Source organism: Pseudochaenichthys georgianus, chromosome 9 (genome assembly GCF_902827115.2).
Source record: "Pseudochaenichthys georgianus chromosome 9, fPseGeo1.2, whole genome shotgun sequence".
In the NCBI taxonomy this organism is placed as follows: Eukaryota; Metazoa; Chordata; class Actinopteri; order Perciformes; family Channichthyidae; genus Pseudochaenichthys; species Pseudochaenichthys georgianus.
This window is the reverse complement of record NC_047511.1, coordinates 33,146,589-33,163,204: the sequence shown is the minus strand read 5'-3', so window position 1 is coordinate 33,163,204 and position 16,616 is coordinate 33,146,589. Positions and strand designations below refer to the sequence as shown.

At 43.5% G+C, this 16,616-nt stretch overlaps 1 protein-coding gene across 1 annotated transcript in view; it reads right to left on the bottom strand.

Moving 5' to 3' along the window:
* Positions 1 to 16,616, bottom strand: part of ncor2 (nuclear receptor corepressor 2) — a 73,034-nt gene that overhangs the window by 16,987 nt on the left and 39,431 nt on the right. Inside the window, exons 2-3 of the mRNA XM_071204296.1 lie at positions 14,328 to 14,523; positions 13,407 to 13,522 (exon numbers count right to left, since the gene is read on the bottom strand). Of these exons, the coding sequence (XP_071060397.1) occupies positions 13,407 to 13,522; positions 14,328 to 14,432 (221 nt within the window). The 5' untranslated portion in view covers positions 14,433 to 14,523. The remainder of the gene's footprint in view (positions 1 to 13,406; positions 13,523 to 14,327; positions 14,524 to 16,616) is intronic.

Genomic DNA, 16,616 nt, shown 5'->3' with positions numbered 1-16,616 from the left:
GAAACAGCTTGGGTGAAGGCCTGCCGCGGGACCATTGGAGGTGGCGGCTGGACCCTTCGGGGGAGACAGAGCTGGAGAGCCTTGTCTCCCTTCCTTTTTGACTCGCACCTCAGCTGCATTGAAGCTAGAGCGGAGCCAAATATGCCCTCGGGAACAATAGGCATGTCCAGAACATCCTCTTTTTCCCGGTCTGGAAGGTTGGTCAGGTTGAGCCACCTGGCTCTCTCCTGTACCACCATCATTCCCAGTGCTTTGCCCGTGGCTTGGACTGCACAGCGCTGTCCGTGATCGCTGCGATCTCGTCCCACACGGCAGGCTCAGGTCTGCTCGACATGTCCTCGCAAAGCTCCGCCTGGTAGGCGGTCAGCAGCGAGGAGACGTTGAGAGCCCTGGCGGACAAAGCTGCGGCTTTATAGGCCCATTCGGTCATCGCTGACTGGAACCGGTCTGCCTTTGCCGGTAGCATGGGGTTCCTGCTTGGTGTCGAAGCCAGCCTCGGTTGGAGGTGGGCTGCCACCAGCGGTTCCATGGGCGGCATGCGGAGCAGGCCGAGCCTCTCCATATCGTCACAGTCCAGGGAGGAAGCACCCTGGATTGGGGCCTTGTTGCTGAAGGGACGGTCTCTCCACGAGACCGACACCTCGTCCAGCATCTCCGGAAAGACTGGAAGGAGCTGCATCTTTGTCCTCGCTGCTTGGGGCAAGTTCTTCCCCTCGTAGCGAGATCTGGAGGTCTCCTTGGCCGCTTCAGGCCATGGGATGTCCAGCCTGGACGCAGCGCGGTGACACACGGCCTGCAAGTCCATGCTTAGGACGGGCGAAGCTGGTGTGCTCTCGCCCGGGGGAGCGGACATCACTCCCGGCTTAGCAGCCTGAGCCGATGAAACGAAGATGTCATCCCCATCTGAGTCAGACAGGAGGAACTCAGAGGTATCCTCTTCGTCCTCCATGTAGTCCAACTCCAGGACATCCTCCGCGGGTGGAACCATGGTAAGGTCCAATTGGGAGCCCCAGCTTGGCACAGCGCGGGGCTCCTCTCTCGCGGCTCTTGCCGCCACCGGGTCCCAGCCTGAAACGGCGTGGGGCTCCGGTTCAGCGGCTGTCGCTGTTGTTGAGCCCCAGTCTGACACAACGCGGGGATCAATCTCTGCGGCGGACGCCACCATGTCTTGATTGCCGGACGGCGAATCAGCTAGCTTGGCGTGCTAACCGTCGGCGGAGGCTCTTCATGGGGAAGCGGGTACAATGCCCGCACGAGCCGGGGTTATCGATAGCCTCCCGGGCGTGTTCCAGCCCGAGGCAGGACGAGCAGACCTGGTGTGAGTCTGTGCCTGAAATTTTAAACCCGCAGCCGCATAGCCGAGCCTCCGAGTCCCTGACTCCTCTGGTGTGAGGGAGAGAAGGGTCCATCTTCGATCGCTGGGGTGTCGGCGTGGAGTGGACACGCTAGTAACAGGTACGTTACTGAGAAAAAATATAACCTTGCCGTTAGTCCGAAAGGAAAAAAGGCGACGGTGTAGATTTTATTCTTTAAAGAATATTAACTGGTGTGTTAATACCTTTTTTATCTCCGTCTCCTCTGGTGTGAGAGAGAAAAGAGAACGTCCTCTTTACCGTGGTGTCGGTGTGGAGGGAAGGACAAACTAGCAACAGGTATGTTACTAGCTTGAAGAAAAAAATCAAACCTTACCGTTATTTCGACAAAGAACGGCGAGGCAGATTCCAATATTAACTGGTGTGTTAATATTGCTCAATCTTCTTGCAAAGCAAGAAAAGTCAAAGTAACCGGCAAGCGCCCGTCGACCGAATGTTAGCTTGGGTTCAGTCTGTGGACCGTTAAGCTAGCTACTGATAAAACGAGATGTGCTCTGAAGCGAGAAGAGGTGTTTGAATGACGCTACGTCGTAGCGCAAGCTACTTAAAGGGTGGGTGGATTCCCTGACGTCAAGATCACCAGCCAATCAGGATTGGCGTAATGAGATTGATGCTTCTGTTTGCATACGCGTTGAGGCGCATCCCATAGTGAGACATCGAACGGAGTGTTATGAATGAGAACTAATATTTTTAATTCGGGACGGTCCACATTAATTTCGGGACGGCTTAGATTGTATTTCGGGGCGGTTCCGGGAGGATGGTGAAAAAAGTTAGTCGAGAGCCCTGAAGTAATCACTGAAAACCATTTTATTCAGCAAAGCAGGAACATGTAATTGTCCACTCAGTACAGGAAAGTGGAGAGAAAGGGAAGCTAGGAAATGGTGACTGTAACACTACCATCTAATGGTTTTACATTTAGCAGCATATTGTGAAGTATGGGGTTTAGCAGGAATTGCTTAGCAGTATAAACATGGTCATACATGCACACAAAGCCAAAGAAAAGTACTTGGTTGAGACAATAGGAGCTATGGCACTCTATACTGTACCCCAAAACTAGAAGTGATCTGTATGGCTAGGAATGCTAACAATTACATTACCAGCCGCAGGAGGAGGGGAACGCACCATACTGTAACGTGATCTACTCATGATGTGCTGCATGTGTGGGGCTAGTATAAACCACATTCTGCATGTGTTCGTCATTGGAGGGCGGTGGATAGCATCACGCTAAATTGCACCAGTAAAATGGATCCGTGGTGTGCAATCAAATGACAGCTTCTGAATGTTAACTGCACTTAGAGTTAGAAGATTTTATTAGCCCACTTGTAAATGGCGCTCTGTTCTTTCTTAGGAAACAGTTTTTCAAGTCTGCCCTGGAGGTAGATGCCAGAAAGTCAGTGACTTTGCTGCCAGTGTCAAAATGGAAGTGGCTTCTGAAGAAGAGGGAAAATACAAGCATAATTGCTGGTCCAGGCCCACAATGGCCTAGTGTGTGGTTTATTTATGTGCCAAAGAGCATGGAGCCTGTCTCTGCTGAGTTGGGTGCTGGTGGTGGTTTGGTGAAACGATCGCCAACATCCACTAAGAGATTTATATAAAAGAGATTTGTCATGCTGTTGTTATGTAATATGATGGGCTAAATCTGCATGTTAAAGGTGTCATGGGGTGCTGAGGAAACAAACTCATTGATCAGAGTGATTGGCTTAATAGTACCTCAGAAAAATAGGGTGCCAAAATGAATACCCAGATGGCGTGTGACTACCCCCCCCCCCCCGGACACATTTTTCTCACTCATTCGTCACACACTTCCTCATCTCCATAGAGGGCTGACACTTACATAATCACATCATCAAGCTGTAGCCCCCCCTGCACTCATCTTCCCCTCCCTCCCTCCCCCTCTTTCTTTCTTCCTCTCCCTCTTGCGAGCGTGCAGAATAATCTAATCTCTGGGGAGGATTTGTCTGGAGGATGAGAGAAAGAGATGTGTGTAGAGGTGTGTGTGTGTGTGTGTGTGTGTGTGTGTGTGTGTGTGTGTGTGTGTGTGTGTGTGTGTGTGTGTGTGTGTGTGTGTGTGTGTGTGTGTGTGTGTGTGTGTGTGTGTGTGTGTGTGTGTGTGTGTGTGTGTGTGTGTGTGTGTGTGTGTGTGTGTGTGTGTGTGTGTGTGTGTGTGTGTGTGTGTGTGTGTGTGTGTGTGTGTGTGTGTGTGTGTAAGTGTGTGTAAGTGTGTGTAAGTGTGTGTAAGTGTGTGTGTGTCAGTGTGTGTAAGTGTGTGTAAGTGTGTGTAAGTGTGTGTAAGTGTGTGTGGGGAGGTGGGGGACAAGGACAGGGGCAACGCAACACAACAGCTCCATTACTTTCTTAGTAGTTTGGAACAGAGATCATGTGTGCTGATAGCAGCCTGTTATTGTGAAAGCACTATGGCGTTTGCGCGGCTTCCAATGTCTTGGCTGTTCCCCGGAGGAATAGCCCCACAGCTGTGACGGCGCAGGGATGGCTAGCAGAGAGAGGAGCCAGCTTTACTGCACCACAGCTGGGTTGAATGAAACTGAGAAAGCGCAGGAAAGAGGAGGGACTATGTGTGCCAAAAACTTAAGCTCTCAACTTTTCTCTTCATGTAACTGAACAAAAACTCTTATTTCTCACACAGCAGGGGACGGGGATATTCTCAAATGCTTAATGATGGATACAAATAAAGGTTACTTTCTTTCTAGAAAGGTGCATATGTTGGAAAAGTAATCAATTCCTAGATGGATAATCTAATTTTGAGTAATTCAACATTGATTTCTTTTCATATTTGTCAGAATTCAAAAGGCTTTTCTTTAGAAAATACTATTGCAAACCTTTGTTGATCATTATTGGCAACAAAATGTCCAGCTATGTCAGTAAACTCGACAAGGATTAATACAATCAACAACACGACAAATACATGAAGTAAAGGGGAAACCTATTTGTGCAAATTTTTGTTTGTTTTGTTTTGTTTAAGAACACACATACTAAGGTCTGAATACTATTTTTGATACCCATTTACTACATTCAAGTGCACAGATACATAACATAATAACAGCTATTGGACAAACTCCTTTAGCATTTTTGCACCAGTTTTGTTTGCACTGTTCTCTCGGTTCCAGGCAGACATTAAGTGGTTTCTCTGTGTTGTTATTCTTGCCATAAAATGTATTCACTCCCTTTCTCAAGTAGCCTCAGACAGATGGGAAGAGGCGGAGTGACTGAGATATTGCCTGAAGTAAAGAGGAGGATGAAACAAACAACTAGCACAGCGGCTCACCAATGATTATACTGTTGAGGCTTTCCGTCCTGTAATTAGGGCACATTTGAGCATTAACTCAATAGTACATTATCCCCTCGTCTTCACTCCAGCACAATTCAAGAGGAGAAGATTGCTACATAGATCTATCATACTAAGAAAGTAATAATGCCATCCTTTTAGGAAAATGCAGCTTCTAAGGGCCATGTTGGTGATTAGGTTCTCTGTGGAACACAATTGAAACAAGCCTGGGCTTGCTACAAATGGAGACATGGTTTGCAGAATTACTGAGATGTATTGAAGGACAAGCACACATCTGAGAAGAGGATAGATTGAAGTATTGCAAAGGTAAGAATAACTTGATTCAGACTCTGAATGAAAAAATAGAATAAATGCCTCAGACTGCCCTCTAAGGTAAAGCTGAAAGCCTGATATACTCCACTGAAAGACTTCCTGTCCACAGAGCCTGCCAGCAAGACCAGCCGTTTATTTCTCATCTTCTGAAAAACAGCCTCACTTCTCCACTATCTAGTGTTGCACGGTGTACCTCGGCTTGTTGACAAAAAAGACAAGCGAAAAACTAAAAAGTTGTTTATAGATGATGCTTAATTGTATTTAATACAAATTCTAGTCATTTATTTAATTTATTGTTCTCATTGTTTATAAGTTTGTGTTATGGTTATGGTGTGAAATAAAGCACAATAATTACATTTAAGACTGTTTCCGAAAAACAATCTGAATCGCAATTCTTGACTTGGTATCGGTATCGAAACCAAAATGTTGGTATGTACTACAGCGTTTCCAGTGGTCTCGTGTGAACGGACACGTTAAATGAGCCGAATGCATGTGAACGGAAGACTTTATTGATAACGAATTCGGTCCGTTTGCGTGGCGCGTGTAAATGGGGTCTGAGAGTGACTGCCAAAGCACCAGGGATTGACCGAAGGGTGTCAGGAAATCAGGAGCTGGTGTGTCACAGGGTGGTGTTTATTTCTCTATCAAACCATTACCCAGTTAGGCTAAGCCAGGGGTCGGCAACCCGCGGCCCGCATACGGCCCTTTAAGCACTCTGCTCTGGCTCCCTTGAGCTTAGACAAAAATAAGGAGGAAATAAAATAAAAGTATTTGTAGGACTATTTATATTTTGTTGCATGGTTGAAAATGTTTCGTATGTTTCGTATCTTGTATTTTGAGGTTTTAATTAGGTCAACTAAAATATGCGTCACATCCTGCTACGGTCCCGCGCGAGCGCCTTTTCTTGGAGGTGAATAACCTGACCCCCGGCTCAATGAGCGAACTATGGATAAATCAAAGAAAAGTACCGGAGGAACAGAGGATTTAATTCTGTGTGGACAGAGTTATATGCTTTCACAGCAAACGATGCTGGTTTACCGGTATGTTTGATATGTAGAGAGACGTTGTCAACGGTGGTGCAGCCTTTACGTATCGAGGAGCAACAAGGGAGAGGAAGACAGCTCACGATCTTCAGTCATAATTCAATGGGGTATGTCATTTATTTCAGAAAACACTTTTTGTTATATTCCATGGAATGCTCTTAACGTCCCGATAGCAATGAATATATTAAATGCTTTGACAATAAATACATACAAAAATGTATCTGTGGAAGCCGTAGCGCTGTAAAAAGCACGACCAATCATCTGCCTCGGCCCGGGTAAAGTAACTGGATGGCCTACCTGCCTGTCAGCCTTCCATCTATGCACAAACTTATCTTGTGCCCTCATTGGTCATGTGCGCGTTCGTGTGTATTGGAGGAGGGACTCTGTAAGAAAGTCTGAAGGAAGAGGCATATTTTTTCCAGTTGTGTACTTTCAAATTCTAGCGCACTCGAGCTGGTTTCTCCATTCTTACCTACCCTACCTTTAACTCTTTTTAGGGTGCAGCTATATGTTTTATTTATTTCAAAGTGGGCCCATTTTAATAATATTTTTTTTTCCTTCAAATGTGCAGAGGACTCTCCAAGTGCTGTGTTTAATTTATTTTAAAGTAGGCCTGTGTATTATTTTTAATTCTCCTTATAAGAGTTCTTTGTTTCTTATTAGAGGTTAACAGTTTTATATCATGTAATAAATAGCCTAATAAATGCAAAAAAACTGTAGTTTTTGTCTGATATAACAAAAAAAAAAATCGATGAAATATGTTTTGCGGCTCCAGACAAAAAAGGTTTTTGGAAAAAGGAGCAAAATGGCTCTTTTGGTCAAAAAGTTTGCAGACCCCTGAGCTAAGCTAACCGTTAAACAGGAAAATCAAATCAAGTTTTATTTATATAGCACATTTATAAACAATTTTTGGTCGAGCCAAAGTGCTGTACATAAAATATAAATAGCCTACAGTAGAGACACTTTACAGCAAATACAACAGCACAGATTGTTCAGAATATCAGTATGAGAAAAACGACACCCTCTATCCTTAGACCCTCACATCGTACAAGGAAAAACTTCCAGAGAAAACCCACAGTTTACTTTAAAGGGGAACAAAATGGGAGAAACCTCAGGGAGAGCAACAGAGGAGGGATCCCTCTCCCAGGAGGGACAGACGTGCAATAGATGCCGTGTGTAAATCGAAGAGATAATACATTTTACAGCATATAGACCGAATGTTAGGAAATGCATGTGTCTGTAATAAGAAGATGAATCTACGAGGATGTCAGCTACAAACCTGTGGAAGCCATCAGGGAAGCAGCATGACGAGACCCAAGGCAGGAAAAACACACATCTCTGGCATATACATGTTGAAAACCCTAATCCCATCTGATTGATACTTAAAGACACCAACAGAGTGTGTGACCGAGTCATTCTACCATCTGCTGTCTGCTGTTACTACTCTGAGGCTAGGGGAACACAAATTATTTTACATGATAAGAACGACAGCCCCACATTTCACAAAAAACATACTGTTAATGTCACTTATACCTATAGTACCTATATGTTTTCTAGGGAAAATCAACCCTTTAAAATGGAATGTTGTACAACTAGCCTGTTTCAACACATGCAAGAAAACCGACCAATCAACTGAAGAGAAAAACATTCTTGTGACTTATCCTCTGTGCATCATGCAAAATTAATGGCATGCACATCAATTATTCACAAGTACTCATCCTCAGAAAAGCATGGCTACATAAATAATAAACAACTTTGGTAGGTACAAGACCTAAGTCTCCAGAGGGAAAGTCCTATACATACAATGCTTTGCCTGACTAACTGTTGGTCTATTGAAGATGGCAAAACTCTGCAAGCTCCATTGCCCCGCACAGCTGTTTAACACAACATTGCATAGGAAAAGCTTGTGGATGCCAATTACATTACATTACATGTTAGACGCTTTTATCCAAAGCGACTTACATACTCAATACTGTGGGCAATCCCCTTATGCCCCTTTCACACCAGCGCCTTTTCAGCTCCGGCTCGGAGCTAGAGCCTGAAAAGCGCCGGGTTTTCCAGTTCACACCGGAGCTGCGCCGGCTCTTAGCTCCGGAATCCGCTTCATTTCCAGCTCCAAAAAATTGTCGGTCCAGAGGCAAGAGCTTTGGAGCTAAGAGGTGACGTCGCTTACGTCTCTCTTACGTCGAGGCGTGCAGGAAACTAAACCCACCTCCCATGGGTCGACTGTTATGCCTGCCTACAAGCAGTAGTGCCTATAAACACACTTTATAAAGTCAGGCAACACTAACCAGGCTTCGTGTGATTCTGTTTATTTGTGCCTTACTTTGACCATCCGTTCACTGTTATCGATCATTGTGGAGAGAGGCAGACGTGTTGTTTTGTATTATTGCAGCTATCGGATGAAAGTAGTCAGCTTAGCTTCGGTTGCTATGCTAACATCACCCGTTTTATACCAGAGAAACTTTCATAACAGCGTTGTGATACCAAACAGTGTCAATTCAGACTGACACACATTCACTTAGGCTAAGGGGAACTGGGGATATGCATCAGCTGCTTGTGTGAGTCGGACAGTGAATACTTTAGAGCGGCCGCTGCAGTGTGAGCTAACCGGGAGCTAACGGGAGAATAAACTCCTGTGGAAGAGCAGCCAGCTCTGCAGCGGTCGGTAAATGCTGCAGAAACACATTCATAAACAATGAACCACGGCACTCTGGAGCAAAGCATAAGGTTGGAGAAGTCGTTATTCAATTTATTCTGGCTTCGTGTGATTAAAAGCAACACGATCATCGACCCGACGCAGTTGTTGTGAGCTGACGTAATGGCTGCCGTCGGGGGGCAAATCAGCGATGTAAACGGTGACGTCATGACGCAGCAAGGGCAGCTCTGGGGCGCCAGTGGGCGGTGTGCACAGAGCGGGAGCTGAAAAGGGAAACCGGAGCTGAACCAGAAAAGCTCCCGCTCGGAGCTAGAAACTGAAAAGCGCTGGTGTGAAAGCCGCAACAGAAGCAATTTGGGGTGAAGTGTCTTGCCCAGGGACACAACGACATGCTGACTGCAGTGGGGTTTGAACCTGTGCTCCCCTGATCCGAACACCAACGCACTAGTCCACAGCCTACCCGGAATACACAAGGATTACACTGGGGGAGGGTTAACAGGCAGAGGCTTTAGTAGAATAATACTGCATAAAAATGCAGCCTACATGACGCTTCCTTTGAGCGGGCTTTGTCCTTCAATCATCATGACTACACAAGGACAACCACAGTGAAGGGAGAACATTGCCATTTGTATGTGAATGGTGTGTAGAACTAACGTTGACTGACAGATAACACCACAATATAAATACAAATTATGAAACATATATGTCATGTAATATATATAAGGCTGGAATGTATTTTTATTGTTTTTTTTCTTTCAGTTTTCCATGTTTTTTCAAAAGATATATATATATATATATATATATATATTAGGGCTGTCAAGTTAACGCGTTAATAACGCGCTAATGCAAAAAAAAATAACGCCACTAATTATTTTAACGCGATTAACGCATGTGCATTTTTTGTCCTCGGCCGCCCCGTAGTTTCAGAGCGCATCGAGTTTAAAATACCATCTACAAGCTGATGCTGACAGCCCCGCTCCTGCCGCTCGCTTGCTGCAGACCACACTTCCACGCTCACCGGCAGGCCCTGACTGGCCATCGGGAGGACCGGGAGACCTTACGTGTATTGTTGTTGTTAGCATCTGGTGCAAGTTAGCTGCGCTAACGGATATAAGGAGCTAGGGTTGCCAACCGTCCCGTATTAGCCGGGACGCCCCGTATTTGAGACAAAAGGGGCGTGTCCCGTACGGGACTTTGTTTGTCCAGGACTCCCGTGTAAAGGGAAAAATAAAAAATATGTTTCTGTTTGCGCGCAATGCAGTGTGTCTGGCTCATAGACTGTATATATAAAGGTCTGGCTGCGTGCCTGAGTACACACATTTGTGTGCTGTATGTGAAGGGCGCTAGGACCGCTCAGTTGACAGGGCAGGCACAATGCTCGCGCGCGTGTGTGTGTGTGTGTGTGTGTGTGTGTGTGTGTGTGTGTGTGTGTGTGTGTGTGTGTGTGTGTGTGTGTGTGTGTGTGTGTGTGTGTGTGTGTGTGTGTGTGTGTGTGTGTGTGTGTGTGTGTGTGTGTGTGTGTGTGTGTGTGTGTGTGTGTGTGTGTGTGTGTGTGTGTGTGTGTGTGTGTGTGTGTGTGTGTGTGTGTGTGTGAGAGAGAGTCAGTCAGCTGATTGCTGGGAAAATGGTTGGTTGAAGGATAACATTAAGTCTAATAATGATGTACCGTGCATGTTCACATCATGTATACTTTCCATTACTTAATACCATTTTTCAAATATTTTATTTTTTAACATTTTGGACAAAATAGCCAATTGTACATCGAGGTGCCCAGATGTCCCTCGTGCCCACCTATCCGATTTGAACATGCTGATGTACAATGTGATGTAGTAGCCTAATGCAGGTGTAAGACCATTGTGTTTGTATTGTGTTATAGGTATGCATAGTTTTCTATGCATTTTGAGGGTTTTGACCCCCAAAAACATTTTCGAACCCTAGGGGCTGGCTCCCCCAAAAGAATTAAATAACATAACCCTAACACCAAAATAAAGTAACAAAAAAAAGTAACTAAATCCGCCAGAAACCCGAAAATCACACATTCATGTGTCCCGTTTCTCCATTTCTGGAAGTTGGCAACCCTATAAGGAGCTGTTTAAATGAAAACAGAGGAGCACTAAACTTTATGCAGGTAGCCAGACAGTGGGAAAAGTCAGCACACTCAGCTCTGATTGCGCGTGCACAACATGATCGCAGCGTCCAGGCAGCTCCCGTTCGAGCATATGCCTTGAGTTGCACATAGCTCCAACGATCCATCTCTCACACACACACTCACACTCACACACACACTCTCTTTCTCTCATCCTCCAGACAAATCCTCCCCAGGGATTAGATTATTCTGCACGTCCACGTGTGTGGACTGCATGCTAGTCCACACACACACACACACACACACACACACACACACACACACACTTTGTATTGTATTATTGAATGAGAGAGGTTCCAGGTTGAATTGAGGCGAATATTTGTAATGCTCAGAGGTTGTTGTGTTTAATATTCATGAGAATATTTGTCATTGTTCAAATGATAATAAACATTTGCATAAAGCATATTTGTCCACTCATATGTTGATAAGAGTATTAAAAACTTGAAAAATATTCCTCTAAGGCACATTTAGAACAGATAAAAAATGTGCGATTAATTTGCGATTAATCGCGATTAACTATGGACAATCATGCGATTAATCGCGATTAAATATTTTAATCGACTGACAGCCCTAATATATATATATATATATATATATTAAAGACCCCGTGAAGTGTGTGCCTGTGCATGATCTGTTATGCTAATACATATAGTAATGACCAAAATTGTCCATTGAAACCCATATCAAAAGATGTTGGAATAGCAACTAATTTGATGAGTTTTGAATTTGCTGCCGTGAAATCCGCAGTTGACCTCCGCCTTCGTGGGCGTGGCTTGCGAGCTACTGCGTGACGTCACGAGATGGTCGCCTCCGAAGTGTTTACATTCATCACAGTGTATTGTTTCTCTGTTTCAAAGTCGAATTTATCAAAGTTTTTGAGCGAGTATTTTACTGGAAAGTGTGTCGGAGTCGACTGGAAGTGATTGCCAATCGAGAAAACCTGACAATGGAGGCGACAGTGAAGAAAAAGGGAGGAAAAACACACGGGAAGCGATGCATTGCCGCTGGCTGTAGTAATGTCAAGTCTGCCTTAGTGGCGATGTTTCTGTTCCCAAAAGATGAAGGTGAGTCTGGCTGGTGTCATTGTTTCATAGATTCGTTGATTGTTCATGACAAATAAAGGCCACTGGTCGATTCGAGAGAGAGAGAAAGAGAGACTGAGAGAGTTACAGGGTTGTTGTTAGCATCTAGTGCTAGCTCGGAGCTAACGGAGATTAGCTGTTTCAAGAGGGAGAGTCCTCTCCTGTTGGACTGAGAGAGATAATGTCAGCTCAGGGAGGTAAAGGACTCTGAGTGATTAGATTGTAAACTGTAGCCTAAGTTATCTCAGTTGGTTTGGTCATCTATGTAAACAAATATTTCCATCTATGTTAGTTGTATAAAATAGGTTAAGAAATCCTTCCAATGTTTTTTGATTATTGAAATATATGTTTGATATGAGTGTTGAGAGCTGTATCCATAAATCTCTTAATGTTGCCCTCAAAGTGCACCAGATTGATGCCTTTAACTTCAATTTAAAGAAAAACATCTTCCCGGGTGAGGGTGTGAGGTCATCACAAATAAAACAGGTTCACATGGATAGGATGCTAGATAAGTGTGCACACTCATTATGTACATTACACATTTTTCTTGGATTTGTTAACACTATAGTCCCTAATATATTTGTAGAAAGGCAGGAAATGGAATTAAATCGAGAAAAACTGTCAAAATCAATCATTTCTCTCACACTTGTATCACTTTCCAAAGTCTCCGCCATGTTTACAATCACAACTGGGCCCATCTTGTGACGTCACCGCCGCTATCGTCTGAAACTTCCGGTAGGCTCAGACGGCCGTTATTATTAAAAAATATTTTTTAATTTTTCATAATGAATTAATCAATAATTAAAATTATTTTAGCCATGAACAGGCACAATGATATGTAAGGAATGAAACTGCCATTTCATTTTGGCGCAAAAAAATGCACTTCACTGGCACTTTAAACAGTACTACAATAACACCAATTGCTATTTTCTAGGCTGATCTTAATTGTACCTGCTGATTTCGACGTTGGTTCTTTCTAAGTATTATAACAGCATATACACACATTATTGACATTTTCTTTAACCAAATATTAAATAGCTTGTCCATACATATTAGAGAAAAATTATAGAAAACTCCATACCATGTAGGTAGGCCTGAAATAGAGTCAACGATTTATAATTATCTAACACTATTATTATTTTTATATAACGCTATTCATGAATCAGTATCAATTTCCAAGAATGTGAAGGTGTTTGTTTGGTATAATACTAGCTCCCACACTGAGCAGCGTCCTGCTGGCTGCTCACTACTGACAGTGCACGGAGCGAGAGGACAGGGAGAGACCGCTACAATTACTCTGTTCAGCATGCATGGGAATGAATTACAATAGAATAAATAAAGTGTTTGTCTATGTAACTTGTTCCAAACGCACACAATACATTGTAATTAAAAGGCACAAGGAATCAAAACGATCTACAGACTTAAAAAATGGCAATTAGATGTTTGTTAGTGAGGAAAGATCTTATATATGAGCCTGGTGCACGGACCTCTCATTCCCGGGCTGAAACTCCGAGAGTAAGGAGGGCCGGCGGCGATGGGGCTGGGACAGGTGGGAGCTGTAGTCCCTGGCATGATGAGAGTGGTAGTCAACTAGTCCCACTTCCTGCAAGACAAACAACAACAAGTTGTCAGCATGGACCATCCTTCTGAATGATGCAAAGAGCAAAGTGAATAAAAACATTTTAATTTCTTGTAATTTGACCCCATTCCCTGCCTTTTTTTTCTGTAATATCCAACTATTTTCTCTCCAGCGCTCATTAATCGCTCTCCTTCCATTTGTTTCTCACACAAGTGGGGTAACCCATTCCGCTACTGTAAGCTTTCCCCTCTGCCAGTCAGGGATTGTGGGATACAGCCTCATCTCACCCTGAATGTGTTGACAAGATGGAGTGCTAGGATTAACTACAGGTGCAGCTGTGGACATCCCGGGGGGTAGGCCTTGGCTTCTCCCGCCAAAGAAGAACAAAAAAGTGATTGCAAACACTGGAGGTCACTGAGTGAACTTGTACATCAGACAGCCGCCTGTTCTTTGAAGCACAGACAGCTTTGCTCCCAATACATAGAAGAACATAATCTTGATAATTAGGACTTTTCTATGGAAATAATGGGGAAAGCCTTAATGTGTCTCCATGATGTCAACATGAACTGTCAACTTGTACATCTAATGAGGGAACAGCTCTGTGTGCATAACATTGCAACCTGGGAAAGTTTTTGTTGGAAAAACACCAGTGTGGGCCCCTGGGGTCAGGCCTCTTTCCAATGGTTCAGAGTAATGCCCTGTTTACTAAATATTCAAGCAGGCAGAACCAGAATGACAGATGTCAAATCTCTCAAAGGGTTTCGGGGAAAAAGAAAGTTGATGCAGTTCATGTGGAGCCCTTAAACGCATTGTGTACCGGGCCGCTTACCGTGTGTGCCCGTTGCAGCTGTAGTGGTAGACTGGCAGGGTTTGGGAGGTGCCGTGTGTCCACAGTCCTCCGGCCCGGCGGCCCAGACTGGGGATGAGAGGACATGCTGGCACAGCCGCTTCCTCTACAGGCAGGAAGTGGGTATGGCTGCGGAGCGGATGCTGTGCATTATTAGCTGTTTCTCTTAGCCATCAACCTGCGAAGAAAGACAAAGAAAAAAATTGCCATGAGACTTTATTTGTACTTGAGCAACCCTGGTGGCATGATTTTGGCCACATTCCTAAATGAAAAGAACAATGCATAAAACATTGTGCAATATGTGTGACGGTTGCTCAGGAACAATTTTATGTTTTCTGGCTCGCACCTCTGAAGTAGCTAGAGGTGAAAGTGTGTGTCTGTCTGCTCCGGATATCAGAATGTCATCACCTCCCTGACACAGATGCTCCCCCCTTCCATTGCTCCTAGTAAAGTAGTGCGAGTCCCTGCACCTGCTAGACTGAACCCCCCTTCACTGCTTACTGAATAGCTTACTGTCCTCACACACTGAGGACTCACAGACAGACACGTCAAGCAGCCAGCCCGTAAACCAAGAATACTGACTTTAATGGGGCTTTACATTAAACATAAATAACTCAATGCCAGACCGATATATTATGTAGTCCATGAATGTCAGGCACTAGATTTTAACTACAGATGACATTATGCAAACTATATCGACCTCATTTACAAGGGTGCAACATATTGACCAAGAATGAAAACAAGTCAAAACTGGCACAAACCTAATGTAACACACTGAATGTTTACTTTCTCTGTAAAAGCTAAGGGAATATATGTTTATGGTTTACATAGGGAAATAAGAAAGGAAGTAAAGTAAGAGGGAAAATAATGAGGCAATTATCGGTCGACCCCTAATATCAATTATAGACCAAAATAATCGTGATTATGATGTTTGCCATAATCGCACAGCCCTACCATGCAGATTACATCACACACACGACAAAGGGAAATCTATGACAATAGCTTATGGCCTTATTATATCATATTTAAGGTTTTTAAATTCAACAAAAATTAAATGTTGACACAATGATGAGCTCTGGTCAGCTTTTTATAGCACCATTCTCAGACACTTAAAAAGCATGTGCTAGTAGCAGTAGTAGTAGTAGTAGTAGTAGTAGTACTAGTAGTAGTAGTAGTAGTAGTAGTAGTAGTAGTAGTAGTAGTAGTAGTAGTGACATATGTCCCTGTGACTCCTGCCAACAAAGAAATTAGGACTCCTGCCATTTCTAGGAGCCTCTGACTGATGACGCCTCTCTCATAGATCACATTTCAGCGCTGTACAAGCCACACAACAGGCACTTTGGCAGAAATATGGGCTCACAACATGGCAATGACTGAAATCTTTACAAGCCGTGCTTAAGGTGTACTGCTAAGCCACCACCACTGGGACCACATCCATACAAAAAAGTAGAACCATTTTGGTTTGTAGATATGATTGAGATTTGAAACAAAATGTAATTTCCCACTTATGTCAGTTTGTTTTGTATAAAGAATAATAACAGTAACAAAGCCAATATTACTTAACCATCATTACAACGAGTGTTGATAACATTTGAGATGTGATTATTTGATATTCAATCTGTAAATGTAAGATTGCTATTGTAAGATTGTAATTAAAATAAGCTATACCACTGTGTGGAAATGCTCTGTTACAAGTAAAGCCTTAGCTAGTAAGCAGCTAGTACAGTTGTGTGTGACATCCTATCATATACATATATTTATATTCATTATCAACAGGCTGGACATAATGTAATTCACTTTCACAATCATTGTAAACATCTAGGGCCAGAACTTTCTTTAGTTCACCTTACTGTTGTTCTGTTTATACATGTTATTCTTATATCCTTGTGTGACCTGTACCTGTCCTGTGTTTTTTCCTTATTGCTAATTATTATCTTATTGTCACCCAGGCAAGAGGAAACGAGGAGGAGAGGATCGGGCCCAGCAGGAACGGCACCATGACTGGGCAGCCGACGTGGCCCGTCTCCTCCCTGATACTTCAAAAAACCTTAATAGTTATTGTACATATTATATATTTTTTATCTAGTTAATTTTTAAATGCAACATTTGTACTTCCTTGTTTATTTATTTTCTTTAAAATGTTCATTTTATTTTTATTTTTACAATGCCATGTATATTTATGCTGGCTGCAATACAGTTTTACATTTTTTTTTTTTATTGTTTAATGGCATGCCTTTTTGATACATTTTTTTTTTGTATTTTTATACTGCC